General features: G+C 35.2%; 1 protein-coding gene across 2 annotated transcripts in view; it reads right to left on the bottom strand.

Moving 5' to 3' along the window:
* Window positions 1-24367, bottom strand: part of COG5 (component of oligomeric golgi complex 5) — a 310225-nt gene that overhangs the window by 36752 nt on the left and 249106 nt on the right. For both annotated transcript variants that reach the window (XM_027573001.2, XM_027573000.1), the window contains exons 14-16: window positions 23343-23442; window positions 2305-2415; window positions 778-840 (exon numbers count right to left, since the gene is read on the bottom strand). In XM_027573001.2, coding sequence (XP_027428802.1) covers window positions 778-840; window positions 2305-2415; window positions 23343-23442 — 274 coding nt within the window. The remainder of the gene's footprint in view (window positions 1-777; window positions 841-2304; window positions 2416-23342; window positions 23443-24367) is intronic.

The raw sequence follows: 24367 nt of genomic DNA, 5'->3' as shown, positions 1-24367 counted from the left end.
TGTAAAATAGGGATACACAACTTGAACAGTTGCTGTAACATTTCAATATATGTCATGTGACTGGCAAGTAGCAGGTGCTAAATGAAGGCTATTACTACCATTAAAATGAATGATATCCTTGTTTTGTAAGAGTTATCCACTGTCAACTACATATGGCTCTGAATCTCATACCAACATTATTTTTTATTAAACTTCCTGAGTATATTTATGTTAATATGTAAAAAAAAAATGGAATTTACCCTGATTTCACATCTTACAGATACGCATTAGAGTTTCTCAACCTTGGCATTATTGACATTTTGGGCCCAGTAATTTCTTTTTGTCAGGGGCTGTCTTATGCACTGCAAGATGTTTAACAGCATCCCTGGCACTAGATGCCAAGAACACCCCACTCCTAGTCATGACAATCAAAAACATATCCAGCTTTGTTAAATGTTCCCCAGGGAAAATCACCCTCATAGAGAATCACCACTTTACTGGGATCATACTAGGCTGTACTGCCCTAAGATACAGTGAATACTTGAAGAATCTTGCTTCCCTTGCTTGTGATAAAATTCTCATAAGTAGAACACAATCTGTAGACACCAACAGGGTCTATTTTTAAGTTCTAGAAAATATAAACACACATGTATCCTTTCTCTTTAGGATAATTATCAGCAGCTACTTTTGGTATGTGTAGAGGATTTGGAATTATTTTTAAAATGTGACATCTCCCACTCATCCAAACAATTCTAAAACCCACTTTGATCTATAGAGTCAAAGATTAAATTCTTTTACCTTTAGGGCTGAGATTATAGTTTGCTCAGCTGCTGGTGGGAATGAGCTCTGACTGGAAACCACCTAGAACAAGGTTTTGTTTGATACAGTTAAAGTTTTAAGTCATTTATTTTTATAAATACTAATTTTGGTCATAACAGGATAAAGCTGTTTCCACAGACACATAAAATAGTATCATTACTTTAGATTATATCTCATACATGTTTTAAAAACTCATTTGTATTTCTTAGTTAAGATAGATTGAAAACTACTTTCCTGTATAAAGCAATTATACTATATACTTCCTGTATATAGTAATTATACTATATAAAGCAATTACAGTATATACTTCAAATAATCAAAACATTAAGAATTCTAAGAGTTGACTTTCCTTTATTCACTTTAGAGAGGTTTTAATTACAAAGTTTTAACTTGAAAAGGTCAGTCTAAAGCTGTATTTACATATTTCTTTTAAAAAACTCACTTTTCTCCAGGCTGACTATAATTTTCAACAAGTCTTTAAAATACAAATGTCAAACGTTTACAAGTCAATACAAATATAATGAAGATTCCGAAAGTATCAATAAAAGCACTTAAATCAGCCTAGACAAAGAGAAACTTTCATTGATTGTGATGCTTCAGAGTAATAATGAAAGGGAATGGAAAATACATCATTTATTCTTTTTATTTACTTCCATTACTTACTTTTCTGAGGTTTACTTGTTAATGCTTTAAAATATATTTGTGTGACATACACATTTTTGGAAATTCCCAATTGACAAAAGGACTTGTTAAAAATTTACGTTGTCACTTAAAATTATTCAAAAATACTATCAAGCATATTAAAACTCAAATTAAAGGTCATGTTTTCAAGAGTGTCCCCTAACCTTTAGCTTCCTTCAGGTCTTCTAAATATTTACCTCTCTACTTACTAAATATTTTGGAAATAATTTATAGAGAGAAAACATGAGCTATTCAAATTCAAGGACTGGGTTGAAAGTGTTGCTTTCCCGTTAATTATAAATACAGTTCATCTTAGAAATAATACACGAAGGCAAACAAAAAGGTCATCATTAAAAAATTACATTAGTAAAACAACAGCAAAAAGAATATATATTTTCTACTTCCAAGGAGTCATCAGTGATTGTAACAAATTCACTGCGTTTGATGCAGCTCCTTCCTGCCTTCTTTGTGCAAAGATGGAACCTTTCCATCTTTGGAGTTCTCTGAAATTATGCTTTTTAATAGGTATGAAACACATATGATTTACCCTTAAATCATTTGCTCAATAAACTTGATTATACCAACCAAGCCTGATGATCTAGAGTTCATATGTTTTAAACCAAATATATAGAGAAAAGGGACAAATGATAAAGGCCAGGAACAAGAACTTAAGAAGAGTTCATTCTGCAGCTTACTTTATGGTCATCAGGTTTTCATTGTATTCTTTTGCCAAAAATTAAGTAATTCCTTGTTGTCTAAATTTGAGGTGAAAAGAAAGAAGTTGAAATTAAGTCAGAAGCTTAATTAAAAGAAAATAAAGATTACCTTTGTTACCGATTGGTACAACTTATACAGTGAATTCACGACTGCCACGTTTCTTCTCTGCCCCTCTGTAAGAGGCCCAATCACCTGGCTTGCATCTCCTTGTGTGGAGAGCTGTAAGAATTCAACACAAAAAGAAATTACCAAGATGACAGTTCACATTTGACAGGGAAGCTCATGCCCTCCTGACCAAAAAAAATAAATAATAAATAAAATGTTAACTGTAAATACCCAGGTCAAGTGTTGGACTTCAGGCACAGCCAGGAGGAACCTCTGTAGAGAGAACACCATGAATGGGGAAACCCAGTTAGCCCAACTGTGTGCACAAGAAGAACATCTTCCATCAACACTTCAGAGCTGATGGATCCTAGGCACCTGTGACGCAAAAGCCCAGTGTGTGCTGGTATTTTCATACATTAGCACAGTACTCTCAGGGAATACCTTCTGGCAACTGCCAATAGTCTTTCCACTCAAAAACTCAGAAATAAGCGATCAAAACAAAAACAAGAAAAAAAAAAAGTAAATAAAGGAAGGGAGGGAAGCAGGAATAAAAATAAGCCTTCATCCTATTTACATCTGACAGCCATCATACTACTCCATGAAATACATGACGAAAGGGGGTTTTACTTTCATTTTTATAGATTAAAAATATGCTTGAAAAAGGAAGTTAGCTAAGATTATACTGTATATGGATGATCAGTAGGAGTGGTATTAAGAACTTCTTACTCCCTACCTTTAATTTAGTTCTGAACACATGAGTTTTAGGAGAGAGGACATGTAATGCTTTAAGAGTTAATTTAGAATTCTTAGTTTGATATGAGAAAGGAATCTACATATAAACTATTCTCATATTGATCAGAGTTTAATCAAGTCCTCTGTAACAACTGTTTTTTTCTTTTTTAAAGAATTACTCATTTATTTTAGAGAGAGCGTGTGCGCAAGTGGGGCCAGGAGAGAGAGAGAGAGAATCCAAGTAAATTCCCTGCTGCACATGGAGCCCGACACTGGGCTCAATCCCAGGTCCCCAAGATCATGACCTGAGCTGAAATCAAGAGTTGGATGCTTAACTGACTGAGCCACTCAAGCACCCCTGAAGCAGTTTTTTTTTTTTTAAGGTGAATTAAATTTGAGTAGGACAAATAAAAATGATCTAAGTCAACTCCATGAATGTGGATACAGATCTCAACATGTGAAAAACTGGCCTTTTAGGAGAGCTGGGAAACTAAGATCATCTTGCCTTTGTTATAGCTAGCCAAATAAAGTCTGCGAGAAAGAAATACTGTTTTGCTTTCTACTTTCCGTTGATGAACTCACATACATACATTTATAAAAATTAAACTCAATGCCTACTTTATCAATTCCTACTTGCAGTAATAAAATTCAATTTAAAAATATTAAAAACTGCAATTAAAGGGAATATTCCTTTAACATTACAATCCGTGATGATGGCTACAAAGTCAACATAAGACCTTTTGACATCAGGTTAAAGAACTCCAGTTTATTGTGCTTTCCCTTATGGACATGGTCACCACCTTGCAATCAAGTCAAGCTCTAAAACTGGAGGATAAAGTGGCAGTCGTCAGTGGCACCAGTGTTTACGGCAGACTCAAGGTGTCAAATGCTAAATACGTATCTGTCAGTAAAGGCATTTAAAAGTTATGAACTCTAGCTATACAATTTTTAAAAATCCAATCTCTCTTACTTTTCATGAGATTCTCTCCAAATAATTTTGTAGTAACACAGAAAAGAAATGGGAAAAGGAAAGAATTTTTCTTATGTTATCTTATGTCTATTTATTTTATGTATTCCATACTTAATGGAGAGACAGGCTTGCTGCTAGAAAAGCATGAAGATCCTTTTATTACTGATAACTGACCACATTTTGGGGGTTTAAAAGTATAAAAAGCCCTGTCAGACCCATGATGATGCTATGATAAAAAAGACAACGACAAATGCTGGACAGAATGTGGAGAAATCAGAACCCTCACACACTGCTCGTGAGAACGTAAAATGGAGTGGCCACTTTGGAAAACCAGTCTGGCGATTCCTCAAAGATAAACACAGAGTGACCATATACCCAGCAATTCGATTCCTTGTTATATACACAAGAAAAATAAAAATACATGTTCACAAAAAAAGTGCATATAAATGTTCACAGCAACATTATTCCATAGTGTAATAGCCCAAAAATGAAAACAACCCAGATGTCAACCAATAAGTAGACAAATAAGATGTAGTCTATTCGTACAATGGAACACTGCCCAGCAAAAAAAAAAAAAAGAAATGAAGTTCTGAGACATGCTATAATGTGGATGAACCTTGAAAACATTTTAACTAAAAGAAGTCAATCACAAAAGGCCTCATATGGAATGATTACATTTACATGAAATATCCAGAATAAGCAAATCCAGAGGCAAAAAGCAGATTAGTAATTAGGGGATGGGTGAAGAGGGTAAATGGGAAGTGACTGCTACTGAGAAGGTGGTTTCATGTTGGGGTGAAGAAATGTTCTAAGTGAATATACTAAAAACCACTGAATTGTACACTTACATGGGTGAATTATATATTAATAAAGCTGTTTTTTTAAAAAGTATAGAAAGAAAAATCCCCAGACTTCAAGGGTTATCTGCTGGATGCCTCAAGCCTTGTAAAAACTAAGGCTAAAATAAGACGGCTAAATTGGAGACCTACAAAGTTCTGCAAAGAAAATATTACACTTAGAAGAGCAAAACATTGATGGTATAAAAGAACTAAAGATGAAATATCACTGTGCCAAAAACAAGGAACAAAATTCAAATATCAAAGTGAAAATATAAAACTAGAAGATTGGAAATTTAAGATAATCTGCTGCTAATCCTGTTTTTATAGCACAGAATGCAGTCAGCCCAACACCTGAGCTTGGTGGATCGCCCTGCTTCTCTCCAACACCATTCCTGCCATGATTATTTTCAAATTTACAAAACATTACATAAATAAGAATAGTGCAAGGAGCATTCGACACTTTACCCAGATTCACTTATTTTTTTAAAAAGATTTATTTATTTATGTTAGGGGGGAGGAGGTTCAGAGGAAGAGGAAGAGAATCTCAAGCAGACTCCGTACTCAGCACGGAGCCCAACTGGGGGCTCAATCTCACAACCCTGAGATCATGACCTGACCCGAAATCAAGAGCCAGACACTTAACTGACTGAGTCACCCAGGTGCCCCTAAATCAAATATTTTTAAAAAAAACTTCGAAAAGTTCTCATAAACCTTTAGTTATACACAGTTATATCTATACTTATTTTTCTGTAAGTGGTGAGCATGGCTGTATAATTACCAAATTAATTTTTAATGAGGAATTTATATTAAGATAAGATCTTTTGATCTAATACATGCTTTCTATCCAATTTTGGGGATCGCAGCAAAAAAAGTACATACAAAAGGCAAAGTATTATTATTTTAATGAAAAGTATAAAGGGCAAATATTTGGCTCTCAGATTGTCTCCCCCCTCCCACTCATACAGAAGACATCAGTAATCAAGTAGTCCTGTTCCAGTCTCGCAAACACAGTGCTCCAGGCAGTGACGGCCAATTTCTTAAACCTGACACAAGGGATGAAATCAATTTGTAATCCCTGATCTATGTATGTCATATCAGTTTTTCTGAACAGATGGTCCAATGATTCTAAGTGTACTCATCTAAATGTTTTCTAGGTCAAGAGATGCTAATGAGCAATATATTCCAAGAGCCTTAAAGCTGCTATATCCTTACTTATCCCACTATTACAAATGTATCCTAAGAATATAAGAAAGTTACATGAACAAAGATAATGCTATTTATAAAACAGAGAAATTGGAAAACCCCACATGTCTAAGAATAAGAGAATAGTTAGGTATATTAGGCAATTCACATTGTGTAAGAAAAAACAATGGGAGGTGCTTATGTTACAGAGCTAACTAAAAACAAACAGCAAATCAGTCTGTGCAGTCTCTCACAAAAAGACTGGAAAGAAAGCAAAAATGTTAAGAAATATTATGAAGCATTACACAGTGAGGAAAGGCACTAAAATATTAGTAAAGGGCATTGTGGTATTCCATTAAGTATTTAAAAAGGTTCATTTGTAGAATGCACTTAGAAACTTTTGCACAAGGTAATTTTATCCAATGATAAAAATAAAAGATGTACAATCTCCATCCCTGAAAGATTTAAGATAATATGACAAAATAAACTGCTTTGGTCACTGTTTACTTGCCCAAAAGAAGGTTTTAGGGAAAGATAGTTTTGTTTTTTGGTGTTTTTTTTTAAGATTTATTTAGCTGAGCGAGGTGGAGGAGAGAGAGAGAGAGTGCGTTGGGCGGTAGGGGCAGAGGGAGAGGGAGAGAGAATCTCAAGCAGAGTCCCCACTGAGTATGGAGCCCAACCTCACGACCCTGAGCTGACCTAAGCCGAAATCAAGCATTGGATGCTTAACTGACTGAGCTACCCAAGGGCCCCAAGAGAGTTTCTTTTGATTTACTAATCTGTGACACAGATGAAAATAACTGATTTTTATTTACTTTATTTACTTAGGAAATGCCTTCATCAGAGATTACCTGGTTGAGATTAAGGAACACAAGAAGAATAATTAAATATCACTTAGCTCATTATAACATGTCAATTATCCTATAAAAAACATAAAATTAAACACATACATGCACTCACAATTAAATGATCAAACATCTCTAGTCTGTAACACATTAAAAATTATATTGTATTTGGAACCCAGACATAGGGCATGTTTCTGCAAACGTACAGCAAATGACAAATTCATGGATTTCTGTAGCAATTCTTCATTTCCCTGGCATGTCAGCTTAACTAAATTTCCCTGACAAATGAAACTGATTTTCTTAGATGCTAAAACTATCAGAATATATTTCCAAGAAAATCTTTCTACAGTGTATGTCACATGTTTCTGGTTTCATAAATAAGGCACACAGAACATGTACCTTAAGAAGGCAAATTCGACTTAAAATGAACCACTGTATGCGCTCACTAGTGTTCCAGTGAACCGTGTTTGTTCGACTACACATTTTTGTTTTAAAAGTGACTCCATCAGAGCTTAGTGGGTATATATGGCTGCTTGCCCCTTCACTCATATCTTTAGAAATGTTGTCTTTCCTTTTTCTTTAACTTTTAGAGATTTTTAGGAATCCATCTCTTATTCCTAAGGTGTTAGTTTTCTCTTCTTGATCTTCTCTTATCTCCCCTCATGCTGGTCTAACTTGCTTTAAAGTGGGAAAAGAGATGACTAATCACATGATAACTGGGAGAGGTTCCTATGAATGAAGTGTATACTGTGACATCAGTTCTGGCAGTTCAGAGGATATTTTTATTCCCTTCTTGGTTCTTATTTATATTTCAGACTGTTGAATTTGTCCAATATTTGACCAGTTGATTAAAAAACAAAAGGAAGTGTCACTACATATCTATTTATGTAAAAGTAAGGACAGGTACACAGAACAGATTCAACAGTAATGCTATGTTCTGACATCAGATTAAGCCTTCACACAAATCTGTTATCAAAGAGGTGATGGCTTGAAATGAACCCATTTATACAGCTAACATACAACCAAAAAGGTGGAAATAAGAGCAAATCTTGTTTATATGCACATAGGAATGACACGTAGCTTTGTAATTCAAAACTGTATTGCTCACGCACCCTGTCTTCCTGTTACATAGCCGTTTTATCAACCTACTGTTCTCATCAACCTCCTCTACGTCTTCCACACTCCTGTCCTTTAGGTCAAAATGTCCAGCTGACACACGCGATTTGGTAACCACAGAGGGTGGGAAAGGCGAACACAATTTGCTCAGAATGGATCATTTAGAGCTCTTATTTCTCTTCTAAAGACCTTATGCTTTTGAACAACATATGGAATTTCCACCTACCCACGACCAATCACTGGCTCCTAAACACTGGCCTTCTTAATTAAATTTAGAGTCACAAGTCTGCATATTTTTAATTCCTTGAAGAAGAGAGAACTATTCACTGTTCACTCAGTCAGGTATACTGAGCTTTCCCCATTTTCCAGTACCGAATACTATGATTAATTCATTAATCAAGAGAAAAACTCTTTACATGTACATGAAGTATACAGAAGGAGGCCTCTTTGATTTACAATACTTTGGGTTTAGTACAGAGTGAATTTCAAACTATAGATTTTCCAAAAGAAATGAAAGTTTACTATCCTCAGGGATATGGAAAAACTAAAATCCCAGCATCCTACTATTAAGGCCTAAATTAACTAATAAAATTAAAAAAAATAATTTCCTAGCATCCTATTAAAACCTAAGTTAGCTAATAAAATTTAAAAAAATAATTAGTAGTTTATATATTTGCAAAAATAAACTACTTTCAGTTTTTGAGAGATGTAAGTTCTAATGTAATTAAACCTACAATCTTGAATGCAGTATTAATTTTCATAGCAAAGTTCTTCATATACAGTCAAAAGATAAATTTCAATTTAACTAATGTCCTAATAACAAAAAAAAAATTTATATTATTGAACTCCAAAGTAATAAGCCTCTCTCTGAATATCAACCTTACTAGTAGTATTTATAATGTTAAACCAGATAAAAGGAAAGAAGGTTACCTGGTTGAGAGCAATTATTATCTAAAAAAACTAGAAATTTATTTTGCAAAATCTGGCAAAGTCTTTCTAAGTTTTTATCTGCCTTAAATGACTACAATTGTCTGAGAAGGAGTCTTAAGGAAGTAATTCTAAAGGGTATCAATCTATAGTGGCCTGATTAACCCCCTGACCCATGCAACTTCCCATTTTAATAGTGGATTTGTCAATTTCTGAAATTCTATCCATTCATTTTATTAGTCTGAGGCTGCCTTGTAAAGTGTATCATAATTCTTATACCTTTCTAGTAAATTGTTCTTTTCCTCATTTTATGCCACCTCCCCAAATCCCTAATAATGCTTTTTGCTTTAGAATCTATTTTGTCTGATATTATAGCTCTTTTTATCAGCTTTCATCTAATTAGTATTTGCTTGAAATTTTTTTTTAAGATTTATTTATTTGTCAAGGGGTGGGGAGAGAGAGCACAAGCAGGGGGAGCAGCAGGCAGAGGGAGAAGCAGGCTCCCCGCTGAGCAAGGAGCCTGATGAGGGACTTGATCCCAGCACGCTGGGATCATGACCTGAGCCGAAGGCAGATACTTAACTGACTCAGCCACCCAGGTGTCCCTGAAATATTTTTTTCTCCATTCTTTTACTTCATCCTTTATATATCCTTATTGATGAGGGATAGAAGCAAAAAAATGTTCACCTTTAGCCCAGAAGGCAGACCTATAGCCTGCATAGTTCCGATAGGGATCAAATATGTACTGGTTGCTACATTCTTAGAGGGTCTCCTGACTGCCTGTACATCTCACCGATAGTTAATATCGAGCTGAAAGATAAGCACCAGAGAAATCTTGCCAAAGTAGTTTTACGAGTGGAAGTTTGAAGAAGACATTTATGATCTAATACTCCTTGCTTGTTTCCTCCCCTTTGAGCACTAAGTGTATACCCATCAGCTTCATACAGCAAAAAGTGCAACTCTTTCTGCCCACAGGTCCTATCCCTGGGCTATAAGAAAAGCACCTTTTTGCACCAAAAATGTCTCAAGAGTTCTTTTTTGACTGCTTGCTTGCTTGTGAACCCACATCACTTATGTTTTAGATGTATCACACAAAGCTAAATTTATTGTTTCTATCCGAATTGAGAAATGTCTGTGGTCAGTTTAGTCTATTTACATTTATTGTGATCAGTGATATATTTGAAATCCGTCTTACTATGTAATTCTCATATGATTTTCTTTGCTTCTTTTTATTCTGTTCATTTCTCAGCCTTTTATTGAACTGATACTTTTCTCTTTTACCCATTTTTCCATCAGTTCATTTAGAAGTTATACATTCTATTTCTATTCTTTCAGTGGTCATAATTAAATTATTAAAATTCATATTCAATTTAAGCCAAAATATCTACGGCTTTACAGTCCTCCTGAATAATATAAGCATTTTAAGAATGCTTTAAAATTCATTACCCCTTCTCCTCATTTCAAACTTTAATGTGGATAAGTATTTCAGTTCTATCTTGTTTATATGTCCCAAATTAGTCACTATTATTTCTTATTTTATGCAATTAAGGCTTGGATTTACCTACATGTTTACTAATTGCTTACACTTACTCTTATTTCTTGCATTTCGATCCTTCTTTTTGAGTTAGATTTCCTCCTTTTCTGTCCAACCATCAAATGGCTTCCCTTTCAGAGTGAAGGCCAAGACCAAACCCCCTACTATATTCTGCAAGGGCTGGTGTGATCTAGAGTTAAGGTTACGGAATTTCAAGGATATCAGATTGGGTCACAGGAATTCCAGGAAAGCACAAGCATTTAGCCAGTCTCTAGTCTCTCAGTATTCCAGAATACAGGCACATAACAAGGCTGAAGAAGCAGGGTCCTTAAAACCAGGGGCTCTGGGCTGAAGGTGCCACTTTATGCGTAATAGAATCCAGAGCACAAACTGCTTCAATAGCTACCAGACTTACGTTGGCTTTTTTTTTTTTTTTATTTCAGAGAGAGAGAGAATGAAAGATAGAAAGCACGAGAGGGAAGAGGGTCAGAGGGAGAAGCAGACTCCCTGCTGAGCAGGAAGCGCAACGCAGGACTCAATCCCAGGACTCCAGGATCATGACCTGAGCCGAAGGCAGTCGCTCAACCAACTGAGCCACCCAGGCACCCCTTACGTTGGCTTTTAAGCCACTTGTATCTCTCTCCTCAGCGTCACTCAGTGTGATCAGTCCCTTTGGGTGCGAATTCAATTATTTCTTCTGCAAGTTAAAAACCTGCATATGGTAAAAATTGAAACAGAACTAACTTAAAAGTATAAACTGAAAACCAAATGTTCTCTCTCCACATCTTTAGTCCCACTCTCCAAAGTTATACACTAACAGTTTCTTATTGTGACCTTCCAGAAAAAAAGAGAAAGAAAAAAGCATAAAACAGCATTTAGTTATATTATCTGTTTTATTTACAGGTGGGACTACTAAATGTACTATTTTCACCTTCTTTTTCTAGCTTCATACTATGTCTTAGAGAGTTTTCCGTATTAACACATAGAAGTCTTCACAAGATTACCAGGTATCTCCTTCACTATATCCCTCACTAGTTTGTAACCAAGCTCTCAAAGTATCAATATTTTCTTGAAGCATTTTCTACAGATTCTTGAGAGAAAAAGGAAGGGAATCTTGAATTCCCCAGAGCTCAATATTCCATGTCATTACTGTCAATCTTTGATGGCTACCAGAATGACTACAATTAGAAATTCAATTTCCCAACTAAATAGGGTTCTCAGCAAAGGGAGTGGCTGCATGTATTTTACAAAAGTAAAAATAAATCTACACCCAAGAAAAGATGCCTTACACGCACACATGCATGCACTTGCGTGCACACACACATTCACATCCCTTTATTTTCTCCAAACTTCCAAATGTACAGCATATTACATCTAATTTTGGTTAGTTTATTTTAGGAAGTTCTTAGATGTTTAAACTGGGGAGAGGTGGGTGGTTGGTGAACTCAAGAAGAAAAACAGGCATTTCTACTTTTCCCGATCTTAGTCCTTTTTTACTTTTTTTCTAAGATTAGTTTATTCAACATTAGAGAGTCACTAAACATCTTCCAAAATTTATAAAAGCCTCCATATTTTTTCAAGTCCTAAACACTAAATGATTATCCTCCTATAAAGCTAGGATACACCTATGTGCCACCTCTACACATACCTTTACAGGTTTTTAAAAGTATTTTTAACTGAAATAGAAAATCAAGGTAGAAATGTATAAAAAACATCAAAGTATAGATAAATGAGTTATCACAAATCAAAAACTCTTGTAACCACAGACAAAACATTTAAATATTACTAGCACTCCAAAAACCCTTCCTTGTAGTTCGAACTCAATCATCTCCTCCTTCCTCCTATAAAGTGACTTCTTAAACAAATGGAATCATTTGGGACATAATATTTCATTTATAATAACTATATACATGTTTGTATTTTGCTCAATATTATGTTTGTCAGATTCATCCACAGAGGAACATATGTAAGCTGTAGTTTGTTCATTTTTCAGTATTGCACAGTATTCCACTGATGAATAGCTCAGCATTTATGTATTTGTTCTAGTGCTGATGGGCATTTGGGCTGTTTCTAATTTGAGGCTATTATAAATAATGCTGTTATACATGTCTCATGGTGTATATGTATGGGTATTTTTTTTTAAGATTTTATTTATTAATTTGAGAAAGAGAGTGGGGGTGGGCAGAGGAAGAGGGAGAAGCAAGCTCCCTGCTCAGCAGGGATCCCAATGTAGGGCTCGATCCCAGGACCGGGGATCATGACCTGAGCCTAAGGCGACGCTTAACCTCCTGAGCCACCCAGGTGTCCCCCTGTATGGGTCTTTGTATTAGGTTTCCCCTTTCACATTTAGATCTACATTCTACCTAATATTTATTTTTGCCTCTCGTGAGAGCTAACTTTCATTTTTTTCCACAAGGCTATCAAATGAACCCATCATTACTTACTGAAAAGACCATCCTTTCCCTACTCCTCTCTTCTGCCATCTTTGTCACACAGCAAGTGACTCTATATGTGTGGGGTTATTTCTCTTTCAATGCATTTCTTGATCCTTGTGCTAAAACTTCAGCACAAGTTTATTGTTGTAGGTTAATTATTGTAGGTCTCTAATGGATCTTAATATTAGTAGAACAAATATTTCTGCATTGGTAAAAAATACACTGTTACACTGAACCTATAGATCAATTTTGGGAGAACGGATATGTTTATTATACTGAGCCATCCAATCTATGAAGAGAGTATGTGCCATCATTTATTTACTCCTTTAATTTCTCTTAATATGACTTAGAGTGTTCAGTGCAGTCTTGCCCACATTTTCTCAAATTATTCATAGAAGCATGTTATTTTCTGATGCCATTATAAATAATGTTTTTAAAAAACAAATTCTATTTTCTGTTTGTAGATGGTATACAGAAATAGTTGATTTCTGTATAACTTGTGTATGAAGGAGTTTAGGACATGCCACTCCAAAATATGCTTCTCTGGTATATTATTTTGAGTTGAAGTCACTGAAAAACAGCAAATATTTCAGAATGGCTTTCTCTGAACCTGCCATATCTGCTTAAAGGCAGGTCCTCCAAAAGGAACTCAACTGTCATAAATCCTCTTCCTAAAAGTTTCATCAACCAGGGAAGACCCACTCTTATCACAGGAGAGAAAACAGGAAGTAGCCATCACACCCACAAAAATTTTGTCACAAACTGTATCTCCCATCTATTCTTCCAAGGGCCTGATCAACTTTTCTAAAAATCATTCATCATTCTACCCAAGTAGCCCATATCCCCTCTTCTATTTCCCCTAGTAAGACATTATAGTTTGCGCATAACACATATTGGGAGATTTTCTAGATACAGTTCAGTTATCTCAGGAGGAAGGAAGGACTATAGACCTCTTTGAAATATATCATGTTTTCCCAGAAAAAATTCACATGTCATAACATTTGATAATTTCCTGGGGTTCACAGACGCCCTGAAGCCCCTTCACCCACCTTCTAGATTAACAATTCCTACCCTAAGATATTATGATTTTAAAAAAAGATTGTCCGTGGAGAAAAAAGATTTTCTTGATTCCTATTACAGAACACTTTCCATATACACCATTTTTTTAGATATGTCTCTGAAAATATTCTAAATTGGCACAACTTCCTACTAGTGAGTTGAGTAAAAGTTGCCCAAAAGTGTGCTATCTGCTTGATATCGAAAAGGATAATTAAAAAAAAAAAATCAGTCTTCTAAGATGTAAATGAGTTCTTTTATATTCAAATGCAGCCAACTTCAGTTTGCATCCTAATTTTTAAAGGAAGTGTTATGTGTCTTTTCCTCTTCCTCTCTCTGATTATCCCAAGTGTCTGGGGGTTTTAGAGTAGCCCTTTCAAACATGCCTCCCTCCCCACCACTACCACCACTGTTCTCCAATTCGCAACCATATCAATGCTTATGGTTCAGAAATCCCATCACACTAGCACACTGCAGATCCAATTCCTGAGTGTGTTTTGGTTCCACTTACCAGGCCATCTCACCTCACATCACATTAGGCTGGTACTTACAGTAGCCCTAAGAGGCAAAGGTAGGTTTTCTTTCTATCTTATTTGTGAAGATGGCTAGATCTTTACTGTTAGGTGCATCTGTACGTCTGAGCGTGCTAGGTAGGAGGGTGCTCTGAGTGAATCAAAGCCTAACCTTGACTAAATGCTGACAATTTTCTCTCTTAAGAACATACTTCCACAGCGCTCACCATAGTGCTATGAATTGTGTAAGACTGTTGAATCACAAACCTGTACCTCTGAAACGAATAACACATTATATGTTAAAAAAAGGAGAAGATAGTAGGAAGGGAAAAATGAAGGGGGGTGGAAATCAGAGGGGGAGACAAACCATGAGAGACTATGGACTCTGAGAAACAAACTGAGAATTCTAGAGGGGAGGGGGGTGGGGGGGTGGGTTAGCCTGGTGATGGGTATTAAAGAGGGCACCATATAGATCATATATATTGAATGGAGCACTGGGTGTTATACGCAAACAATGAATCATGGAACACTACATCAGAAACTAATGATGTAATGTATGGTGATTAACATAATAAAAATAAATAAAAAACAACAAAAAAACAAACAAAAAAACCCCCAAAAAACATACTTCCATAAAGTATAATTTTGAAGCATACATTAGGGAATTAAACTATATTCCAATACCCTAGAACAGGGATGAGAATAAAAGGTTTTTTGATCATTAATATGCTTGAAAAGAGGTAAAAGCTCTACAGTGTTGAGACTTCTAATTCCTCTCAAATGGACCAGGTAATTCAGACTAATCCTGTTAATGAGAATACCTTGAAAAAGTGAATATACGTAAAAAATCTTCATGGTATTGAAGTGCTAACATGGCAGTAAAAAGTTATGAGTCAAGATTCAATTGCCCAAATTTCTTTTCAAGTCTCTAACTACTACTTCTATTTCCTGGAGTTAGTATCTATCCTATTAATAGTTCAGAGACTGAAGAAACTCCACCTTCTGAAATTAAGTTAAAAATAAATAAAAGTATATTTTGTAACAAAAGAAATCATAGAAGAAGAAAAATATTTATTTGAATATTATATACTATAGTAATGAAAACAGGTTTAGGGCAATAAAGATTAGAAAATGTGATAAGGGGTCAAAATATATATCAGCAAATGAAGTATACAGAAAAAGGCTCATGAGTTTTTTAAAGTAATATTAACATTAATTAAAATCATTAAGTGAATTATGATAGTAATAAATTTCTATCCTTTGGCTATGAAAGTGATATTAAATTCCATAAAAATTTAATACACATTTGGGAGAAGATATTTGCCAATTATGTGTCATAAGAGGTTAACATCCTGCATGTATTAAGAACTCATACAACCCAACAGCAAAAACCAAAAAATCCAATTAGAGATTACATCTGAATAGACAACCACAATGATATTATGACAGCTCATACCTAAGTGCCCATGAAGGGATGACTGGATAAAGAAAATGTGAGATATATGTACATATATATATGTGTATATATATGTATGTATATACATAAACATATTCATACATACATCACATATATACATGTATACATATATATATGCAATGGGATATTATTCAGCTATTAAAAGAAGGAAATCCTGCCATTTGTGACAACATGCATGGAACTTAAGGGCATTATGCTAAGTAAAATATGCCAGACAGATAATCAATACTGCATGATATCACTTCTATCTGGAATATTTTAAAAAGAAGAACTCATAGATACAAAGAACAGATTGGTGATTGCTAGAGGCAGGGGGTAGGGGAAATGTGGGTGAAAATGGTCAAAAAATATAAAACTCTATTGTAAGATAAGTAAGTCATGGGAATATAACGTATAGCAGGGGACTATAGTTAACAATACTGTATTGTATACTGAAAATTGCTAAAAGAGTAAATCTTAAAAAGTTCTCACTACCAGAGGGGCGCCTGGCTGGCCCAGTTGGAGAAGCATGTGACTCTTGATCTTGGGGTCTTTACACCCTTTACACTGGGTGTAAAGATGACTTTAAGTAAACAAACAAACAAACTTAAAAAAAACGTTCTCACCACAAGAAAAAAAATTAGGGGCACCCTGATGGTGCAGTTGGCAAGTACCCGACTCTTGGTTTCAGTTTAGGTAGTGATCTCAGGGTCACTGAGATCAAGCCCCATATCAGGCGGGGAGTCTATTTAAGTTTCTCTCTCTCTGCCCCCTCCCCCACTAGCTCTCTTAAAAAAAAAAAAAATCCTTTAAAAAAATTATGTTGTGCACCTAAAAATAATATAGCTGACTCTTGAACAACATGGGTTTGAACTGTGCAGGTCCACTTACACATGTATTTTTTCCAATAAATACAATACAGTATTATAAATATATCTTCTCTTCCCTATGATTTTCTTAATAACACTTTCTTCTCTCTAATTTACTATAAGAATATGGTATATGATTATTATATTATAACATACAAAATGTGTGTTAATTGACTGTTTAATGTGATTTGTAAGGATTCCAGTCAACAGTAGGCTCTTAGTTTTTAGGGAGTTATATGCAGATTTTCAGCTCCCATTTTTTATAGCTCAAAAAAAATTACATACATATGTAAATAGATATTTTTGAAAATTTAACACATACAGACAGGATTCAAGTAGGGAGATTAAGGAATAAAAAGAAAAGTTCATGAACTCTCTTTTCTTGTTATTGCCATGTTTCTAATTTGGCTTTGTGACAGATGGCACAATTGGTCTGAATCCTTCATCCCTGTCTGCATCCCCATCCTTTGCAATTTAATAATGTACTGTGGTTGGGTTATTCTGGTGAGCCAGACTTTTGAGAATATTTTCTCTCATGTGCTTCTGCCTTCATCATGGGATTAAGCCCAAGAGAGCCTGCTGCAGGAGGAGAGATATGCAGAACAGAGCAGAGTATTTAACTGTGGTTGAAGTCAGCCTCCATCAGCAGCCAGCCTGCTGTGAGCAAACCCAACCAAGATAAGCAACCTAGCTGCCCTCCATCTGCCTGGAGAAGTATAAGCATTAAGTGCATGTTGTATGCCATTCAGGTGTTGTGGTTGTCTGTCGGGCAATGTTCTCATGGCAACAGATAACACAGACTTTGTAGGCTTTGGCCAACAACTTTGCAGTTCTTACTTTTTTTGAAAATACTGCCTAATGACAATAACCATTTTTTTTTATGTTCAGTTAACCAGCAGACAATAACCATTATTTGACATTTCTTTCTGTCTTCACTCTGGCCTACTGAATCTTAGACTAACATGACGATTAACTACTGACCTGGCACAGCCCACAGAAAATCAGGCTCTCACAAGTATGGGAAGCAAGTCAGAAAATGATCTCAAAGGAAAGAAGGAGTGATCCTAAAATAGTTCAATGCAAGAACGGAGGTTAGAAAGAGTGGAAGGCAGTCTAAGAATGAAGAGAGTAGGTAACCCAAAGGGCTCAGTGTATTTGTATTATAGCTAAAGTGCATTTGGGCTGAAGAATCTACTGACATGTTTCATATATTTACACTTAATATAAAAATTCAAGTGATTTCACATTTTAAAGAACCTTTTATTATTTTAATGTTAATAATATAGATTATTACCATATGATATTATATGGAGCAGTATCCAGGTAGATGACATTTAAATCTGCATTAAATAATCTGTTTAAAACTAAAAAAGTTGAACCCATGTGTCTCTCTATCACCATTTAAATATCACACATGTAGGTTTTCTTCCACTATACGAATGTCAAGTCTCCAAATTGCTTAAGAAATTACACAAAGAATAAAGGGCATATTTACAAAGCTTAAAACAAAACAAAACAAAACAACAAAAACCCTACTGCCATCTAGTACGACCGACCTCATACACAGCTACTGACCTGCATTAAAGTTGAAACCTCCCTTTAAATGTCATTCCTATTATTGTTTCCATTTAAATTGTCTGCAACCTAATTAAATGCCAATCTACTTTCTCATGGTTTATAACATTTGACATTTACACCAAGATTCTAGATGTCATCCCCTGAAACCATCAGATAATAGTTATTGTTGGTAAATGTTCTCACAGTTTACCTTTTAAAAGGACTACTTATTAGTATATTTGCCTATAATTTTGACATCACAAATTCACAAGCCTATAAAGCTTTATAAAGGTACCACAATAACTCTTATATACTAATATTTTAATTTCATTTTCATATACAGAGCACAAGGAAAACATTGATTCAAACTTACAATAGCAAGGTCTAATGACATTTTCTTCTAAAGGTCACATTTCAGAACTATACGAACAAATTACCAATACATAACCATTAAATAATGTTTGTTCAGTTCAATCATAAAATATATATATCTGCAGGTATGTATTTTGAACATAAAATTCTACTTAGCAAATTATATATAACTTCACAACTCCTGTCAAAACAAGTGAATGAGAACTTTTAAATAAAGACAGTCTAAAAAACACTGATCTCTTGTTCACAAAAGGCCACCTAGGAGGCTGATATTCGCATTATACACTAGATTAAATACATACTAGAGGCGGTAAACCCTTACATATTAGAATTCAAGGTTAAATCCCTTCTTTTTCTAAACAAAACTACTAAACCATCTAAATATCTGCTATGCTCTGAATGTCTGTATCCTTCCCACTCATTCCACCCCTGAATTATACCTTGAAACCTAATGCCCAAGAAGATGGGGACTTTGGGAGGTGCTTAGGTCATGAAAGGGGAGCACTCCGAATGGGATTAGTGCCGTCATACAAGAGGCTTGAAAGAGTCCCCTTGCCCCCTGGCCTGGGAGGTCAGAGGGAGAAGACAGCCATCAGTGACCTAGTGAAGGGCCCGCACCAGACACCGAACCTGCTGCTGCCCTGGTCTTGGACTCTGCAGGCTCCAGAACTGTGAGAAATACATCAATGCTGCTTATAAGTCACCCAGCTGGTATCATTTTGTTATGAACCAAGATACTATCCATTAAGGCCACAGAAGTTAAATAAGCTATAATACATCCATAAAATATATCATGCATGTATTAAAGTAGATTTAGATCTCTATCTCATGTTGTAAAGTAAACAAGTGAACAAGTAAATCACAAAAAAATCCTACTTTTCTCAGATAAAAAACAATGTTATTTGTGTTGAGGCACAATACAGTTTAAAGCATGGTCTAGAGTCAAACCTGAGTTTAAATGCTTAGTTTCAACACTTGCCACCTAGCTTTCTACTGTCAGCAGTCTGTTTGGGGCATGCTATTAACTTTTCTTGGCCTCCATTTCCACCTTCTATAGTGGCAGATACGAATACTGCCATTTCATAGGGCTGTTGTGAAGTATGTGACATAAATGGCTTTGGCATCATCCAAGCCGCTATTACTGGTTAATAACTGTTGTTATTCTTATGGCCCCTACCTAACCTCAAGCAATGAATTCTCTGGTGCCATTTAAGAGAGAAAAGAACTTAAGAATTTGTCCCTATAGAGTTTTAGGTTTGTATGACATCTAATTTTGCTGATTAATAACAGAAAAGCCTTAGAAAAACTAACACATGTGTAATGATAAAATTTCAGATTATTATAAGCATATACACGTACTACATACATATAATTTGTATGTTATACTCTACCAAATCCTAGAATACTAAAACAATGAGGGTAAAAAGAAATAACATTGCTTTTCTAAGCATGTGGAAGAATTTATCTAAATACACAGTGATTGAGATAACCACAAGAATGGTTCATAGAAGGGATCCACTTGAAAAATCCTTTGATGAGCTTATCTCCTGATAGGAATTAAAGCTATAGTTAAGTATACTAAAATGTTCTGATAGTCAACAAACTTGTACAACTGACCTTTAGGGAAATAAATTTAGGATTTTGAAAAGCTGTTCATTCTACATTTCAGGTTCTATATTTTCAAGTCCCCCTTTTGAAAACACGTTTGTCTTGAAAATTCTAGCCTTCCTTCATCTCGCTGCTTGAACATTCCATTAAGGATCTGATTTCTGTCACTTTCCAACCTTGTGGACTTAAATTTTTCATCTATAAAAAGAATCCTCCATTTATAGAAATATGTCATACCATATATCAAGTCAACATTTCCATTTACAGATAAACTAGTTATTCTACTTCAAATTCTGTTTCAAGTCTTTCTCCCACCAAAGACTTAATACTGGCTATTTTCCTCTAAATGTTTTCAGTGAAATAATTCTAAAAGAACAGGAATACAGCAAGATCAAAGAATAAAAGACGTCAAATTTAAAAACATAAAGAAGTAACAGAAATAGTATTAGCCCAAAATAAGAGATGTATACTAAAATGTTACTTAAGTCCTTAATCAATAATATATTTTAAAAATAAAGCATATGATGCTTTTTCTACTCTTAATGCTTAGGCTCTCTTTAGGCACTACAATCAAAGTTGAAAATGACTTTCTGGTTAGCCTTCAGCATTGTAAGTTTCGTTAAGTGTGAGTAATTTAGGTCACAGACTATCTGACCACCAGTATCAATTCAATCAAATGTTTGTTGATATATTTTAAATTTGTCAAAGCCTTTTACCATTAGTCTTTTTTTTTTTAAGATTTTTATTTACTTGACAGAAAGCGAAAGCAAGCACAAGGGGGAGTGGCAGGCAGAGGGAGAGGGAGAAGCGGGAGCCCAGCGAGGGGCTTGATCCCAGGACCCTGGGATCATGACCTGAACCAAAGGCAGATGCTTAACAGACTGAGCCACCCAGGTGCCCCTACCATTAATGTCTTAACTGAAGTCACACTTTACCATTACCACTGCCACCTCCTGTAGCAGAAAAGCAAAATATTTTTTTTTTTGAGATTGGACCACTGGGCATTTATTTTTTTTTTAATTTTCTTACATTATGTAAATCACCATACATTACATCATTTGTTTTTGATGTAGTGTTCCATGATTCATTGTTTGCGTATAACACCCAGTGCTCCATTCAGTACTTGCGCTCTTTATTACCCATCACCAGGCTAACTCCTCCCCCCACCCCCCTCCCCTCTAGAACCCTCAGTTTGTTTCTCAGAGTCCACAGTCTCTCATGGTTCGTCTCCCCCTCCAATTCCCCCCCCTTCATTTTTCCCTTCCTACTTTTTTTTTTTTAAAGATTTTATTTATTTATTTGACAGAGAGAGACACAGTGAGAGAGGGAACACAAGCAGGGCGAGTGTGAGAAGGAGAAGCAGGCTTCCCAACGAGCAGGGAGCCCGATGTGGGGCTCGATCCCAGGACCCTGGGATCATGAACTGAGCCAAAGGCAGACGCTTAACGACTGAGCCACCCAGGTGCCCCTATCTTCTTCTTTTTTTTAACATATAATGTATTATTTGTTTCAGAAGTACAGATCTGTGATTCAACAGTCTTGCACAATTCACAGCGCTCACCATAGCACATACCCTCCCCAATGTCCATCACCCAGCTACCCCATCCCTCCCACCCCCCATCACTCCAGCAATTCTGTTTGTTTCCTGAGATTAAGAATTCCTCATATCAGTGAGATCATATGATACATGTCTTTATTATGCTGAGTGAAAAAAGCAAAATATTTTCTATACATATGCTGGTTCTTCCTTATAATGTTCTCAGGTGGGACTATCTAATGATTTTTTTCCTGACATTTGCAGTAATTACACTAGATTCTATTGGATATAATACTGAATTTTATTTGTAGCAATAAACCATGCTTTTAAAAGCAATGAACATTATAAAAAAAGCTTCTATTAAATAAGTTCGAGAGAAAAATTAGTCATCTAATTACCTACGAAGAGCTGCCATGGTCTGTATATAGGGCCAGTTTTCAATAAATGAAGTTTTAAAAAGCTGTTTCTAAATTGCTTGTCAAGGCTACCAGAACAACTGAATGGAAAACAGCACATTAACAGGCAAATAAAATGAGGCCATCCACTGGAACTGAAAGAAGCCACATGATATGACCGTTCCCACCAAGGATCATTTTATGCAAATTCCTTCAGTTCAATTTGTTACCAATCTACCCTAAAAATCATTCCAGAACCAACTAGAACTACTAGAATATAGGTAAAACCACATTACTTCATTTTATGATGTTTCATCTGGGAGCAGTCAGAGAGGCTAAAGTGAAAAACATGGTTGGTCACTCCTGTAAAGACAGTAGAGATTTTGGCACATGCCTTAAAATTCATCTAGCAGCACAGCTGAAAATAAACTAAAGCCCTGTTCTTTAGATTCAGTTAGCATACATACACACTATTTAAACATGTGTGCTTAACTTTAAAACATTAATACATAAAATTAGGATTATGATTCAGCTAATTATACATTATTTTAAATACAAATAATATTTCAAATAAAATTATTTTAGGGTTAAACTTCCATGTTCTAGGGTTAAAAGCTTCAAAAGTAAATCAACATTTTTTATCACAATTTTAAGCACTTCACTTCCTCTAGCCATTTTTAATAGTTCAAGTCAATTTCACAACAGGTAAACTGCATGAATGATAGATATCTAGGGTGAGTGGTCACAACACAGGGGAATTTTGATCAATCCGAGACAACTATATTTACGTGTGTGTGTGTGTGTGTGTGTGTGTGTGTGTGTGTGTGTATAAATTAGGCCATAAGGTGGTACAAGCATTTTTTTTTTAAGCCTTATAAAACCTTCCTACATTCTGAAAGTATAACAACGATAGGAGGGCCATTTTTTAAATAGATCTAACTTTTTGGGGGGTTCAAATTCATCAGAAAGTTTCAAAATTTCAATAAAGTAAAACCACCAGTAAATTAATATTCAGTCAATTCAATACTGATACTTATAGTCAAGTAGAATTAGCAATTTTAAACAAAATCACGAGCTCTAACAGAAGGGTATCACTTACAAGCTGCTCCGATTTTACACCATATAACTGGACGGTCTTTGCCACATTTTTTGACACGGCTAATGTGAGGTCTGCATCTACAGCAGCTACATTTAGTTCACTGCATAAAACAAAAACAGACTTTAATTATTAGCAACATAGTTCATCAACAAGGAAGAGAACAACATATAAACTTAAACCTAATAAGCAGTGTAGTGATTCTTATAGATTTCATTGATTGCTTCCAAGAATTGGTTGCATTGTTTAATTTTTCCTCCTAAATTCAGCATTAGGAAAAAGTGCTTTGAGATGGTTTGGTTAATGACCAGTTTCTCATTAATAAAAGCACGTCATGTGTGGGTTCAGGCTGTGATTAAGAGAGTAAATTGTGTTCAGATTTTTAAAGTAGCACTCTTGTTAATAGTGATAAGTGCAATTAGAGACATTGCATATCACAGACATCTGCAAGGAAATGACAGCTTTTGAATGGAAATGATGACCTTGGAAGGACATAGGCTAAAAATATAAATTACACATGATACATAAAGATGCTCAGTTTCTGTAGAAATTATGTCAATCCACGCTATTTTGTAGAGTAGCTTTTTAAATATATCAAAAGCATAACAAAAATTTAATTTGAAATTTTAAAATTTGGAGTCTTGAAGTATTTCTTTGCCACACTTATTTTCAACTTTAACACTGGATTGGTCGGGACTGCCAAAAAGAAAAAAAAAGTGTTTACAAAGACCATGGAAAAAATACTAGGAGTTAAAAACTGCACAAAAACCCATACACAGGCAGAAAGCAGGAAAATTAGTGTCTCTGAAGTAGCAAAATAAATCTTGGCACTTAACAGATTCTCTTTATGAAGGAAGTGAAGGACTTTGAAACAACACTGGTGCATACTGTCTGTGATAAAAATGCCCTTCATAAATAGTGAGACATAACTTTATTAATGCTCACTTTCAAATGCTACTGAATACTGGCAATAACTATGCTTCTTCAAGCTTCATGTTATATTTGATTACAGTATTGCCAAGCTGCCC

The sequence above is a fragment of the Zalophus californianus genome, chromosome 12 (genome assembly GCF_009762305.2).
Source record: "Zalophus californianus isolate mZalCal1 chromosome 12, mZalCal1.pri.v2, whole genome shotgun sequence".
NCBI lineage: Eukaryota > Metazoa > Chordata > Mammalia > Carnivora > Otariidae > Zalophus > Zalophus californianus.
This window is presented reverse-complemented; position numbering and strand designations above follow the sequence as displayed.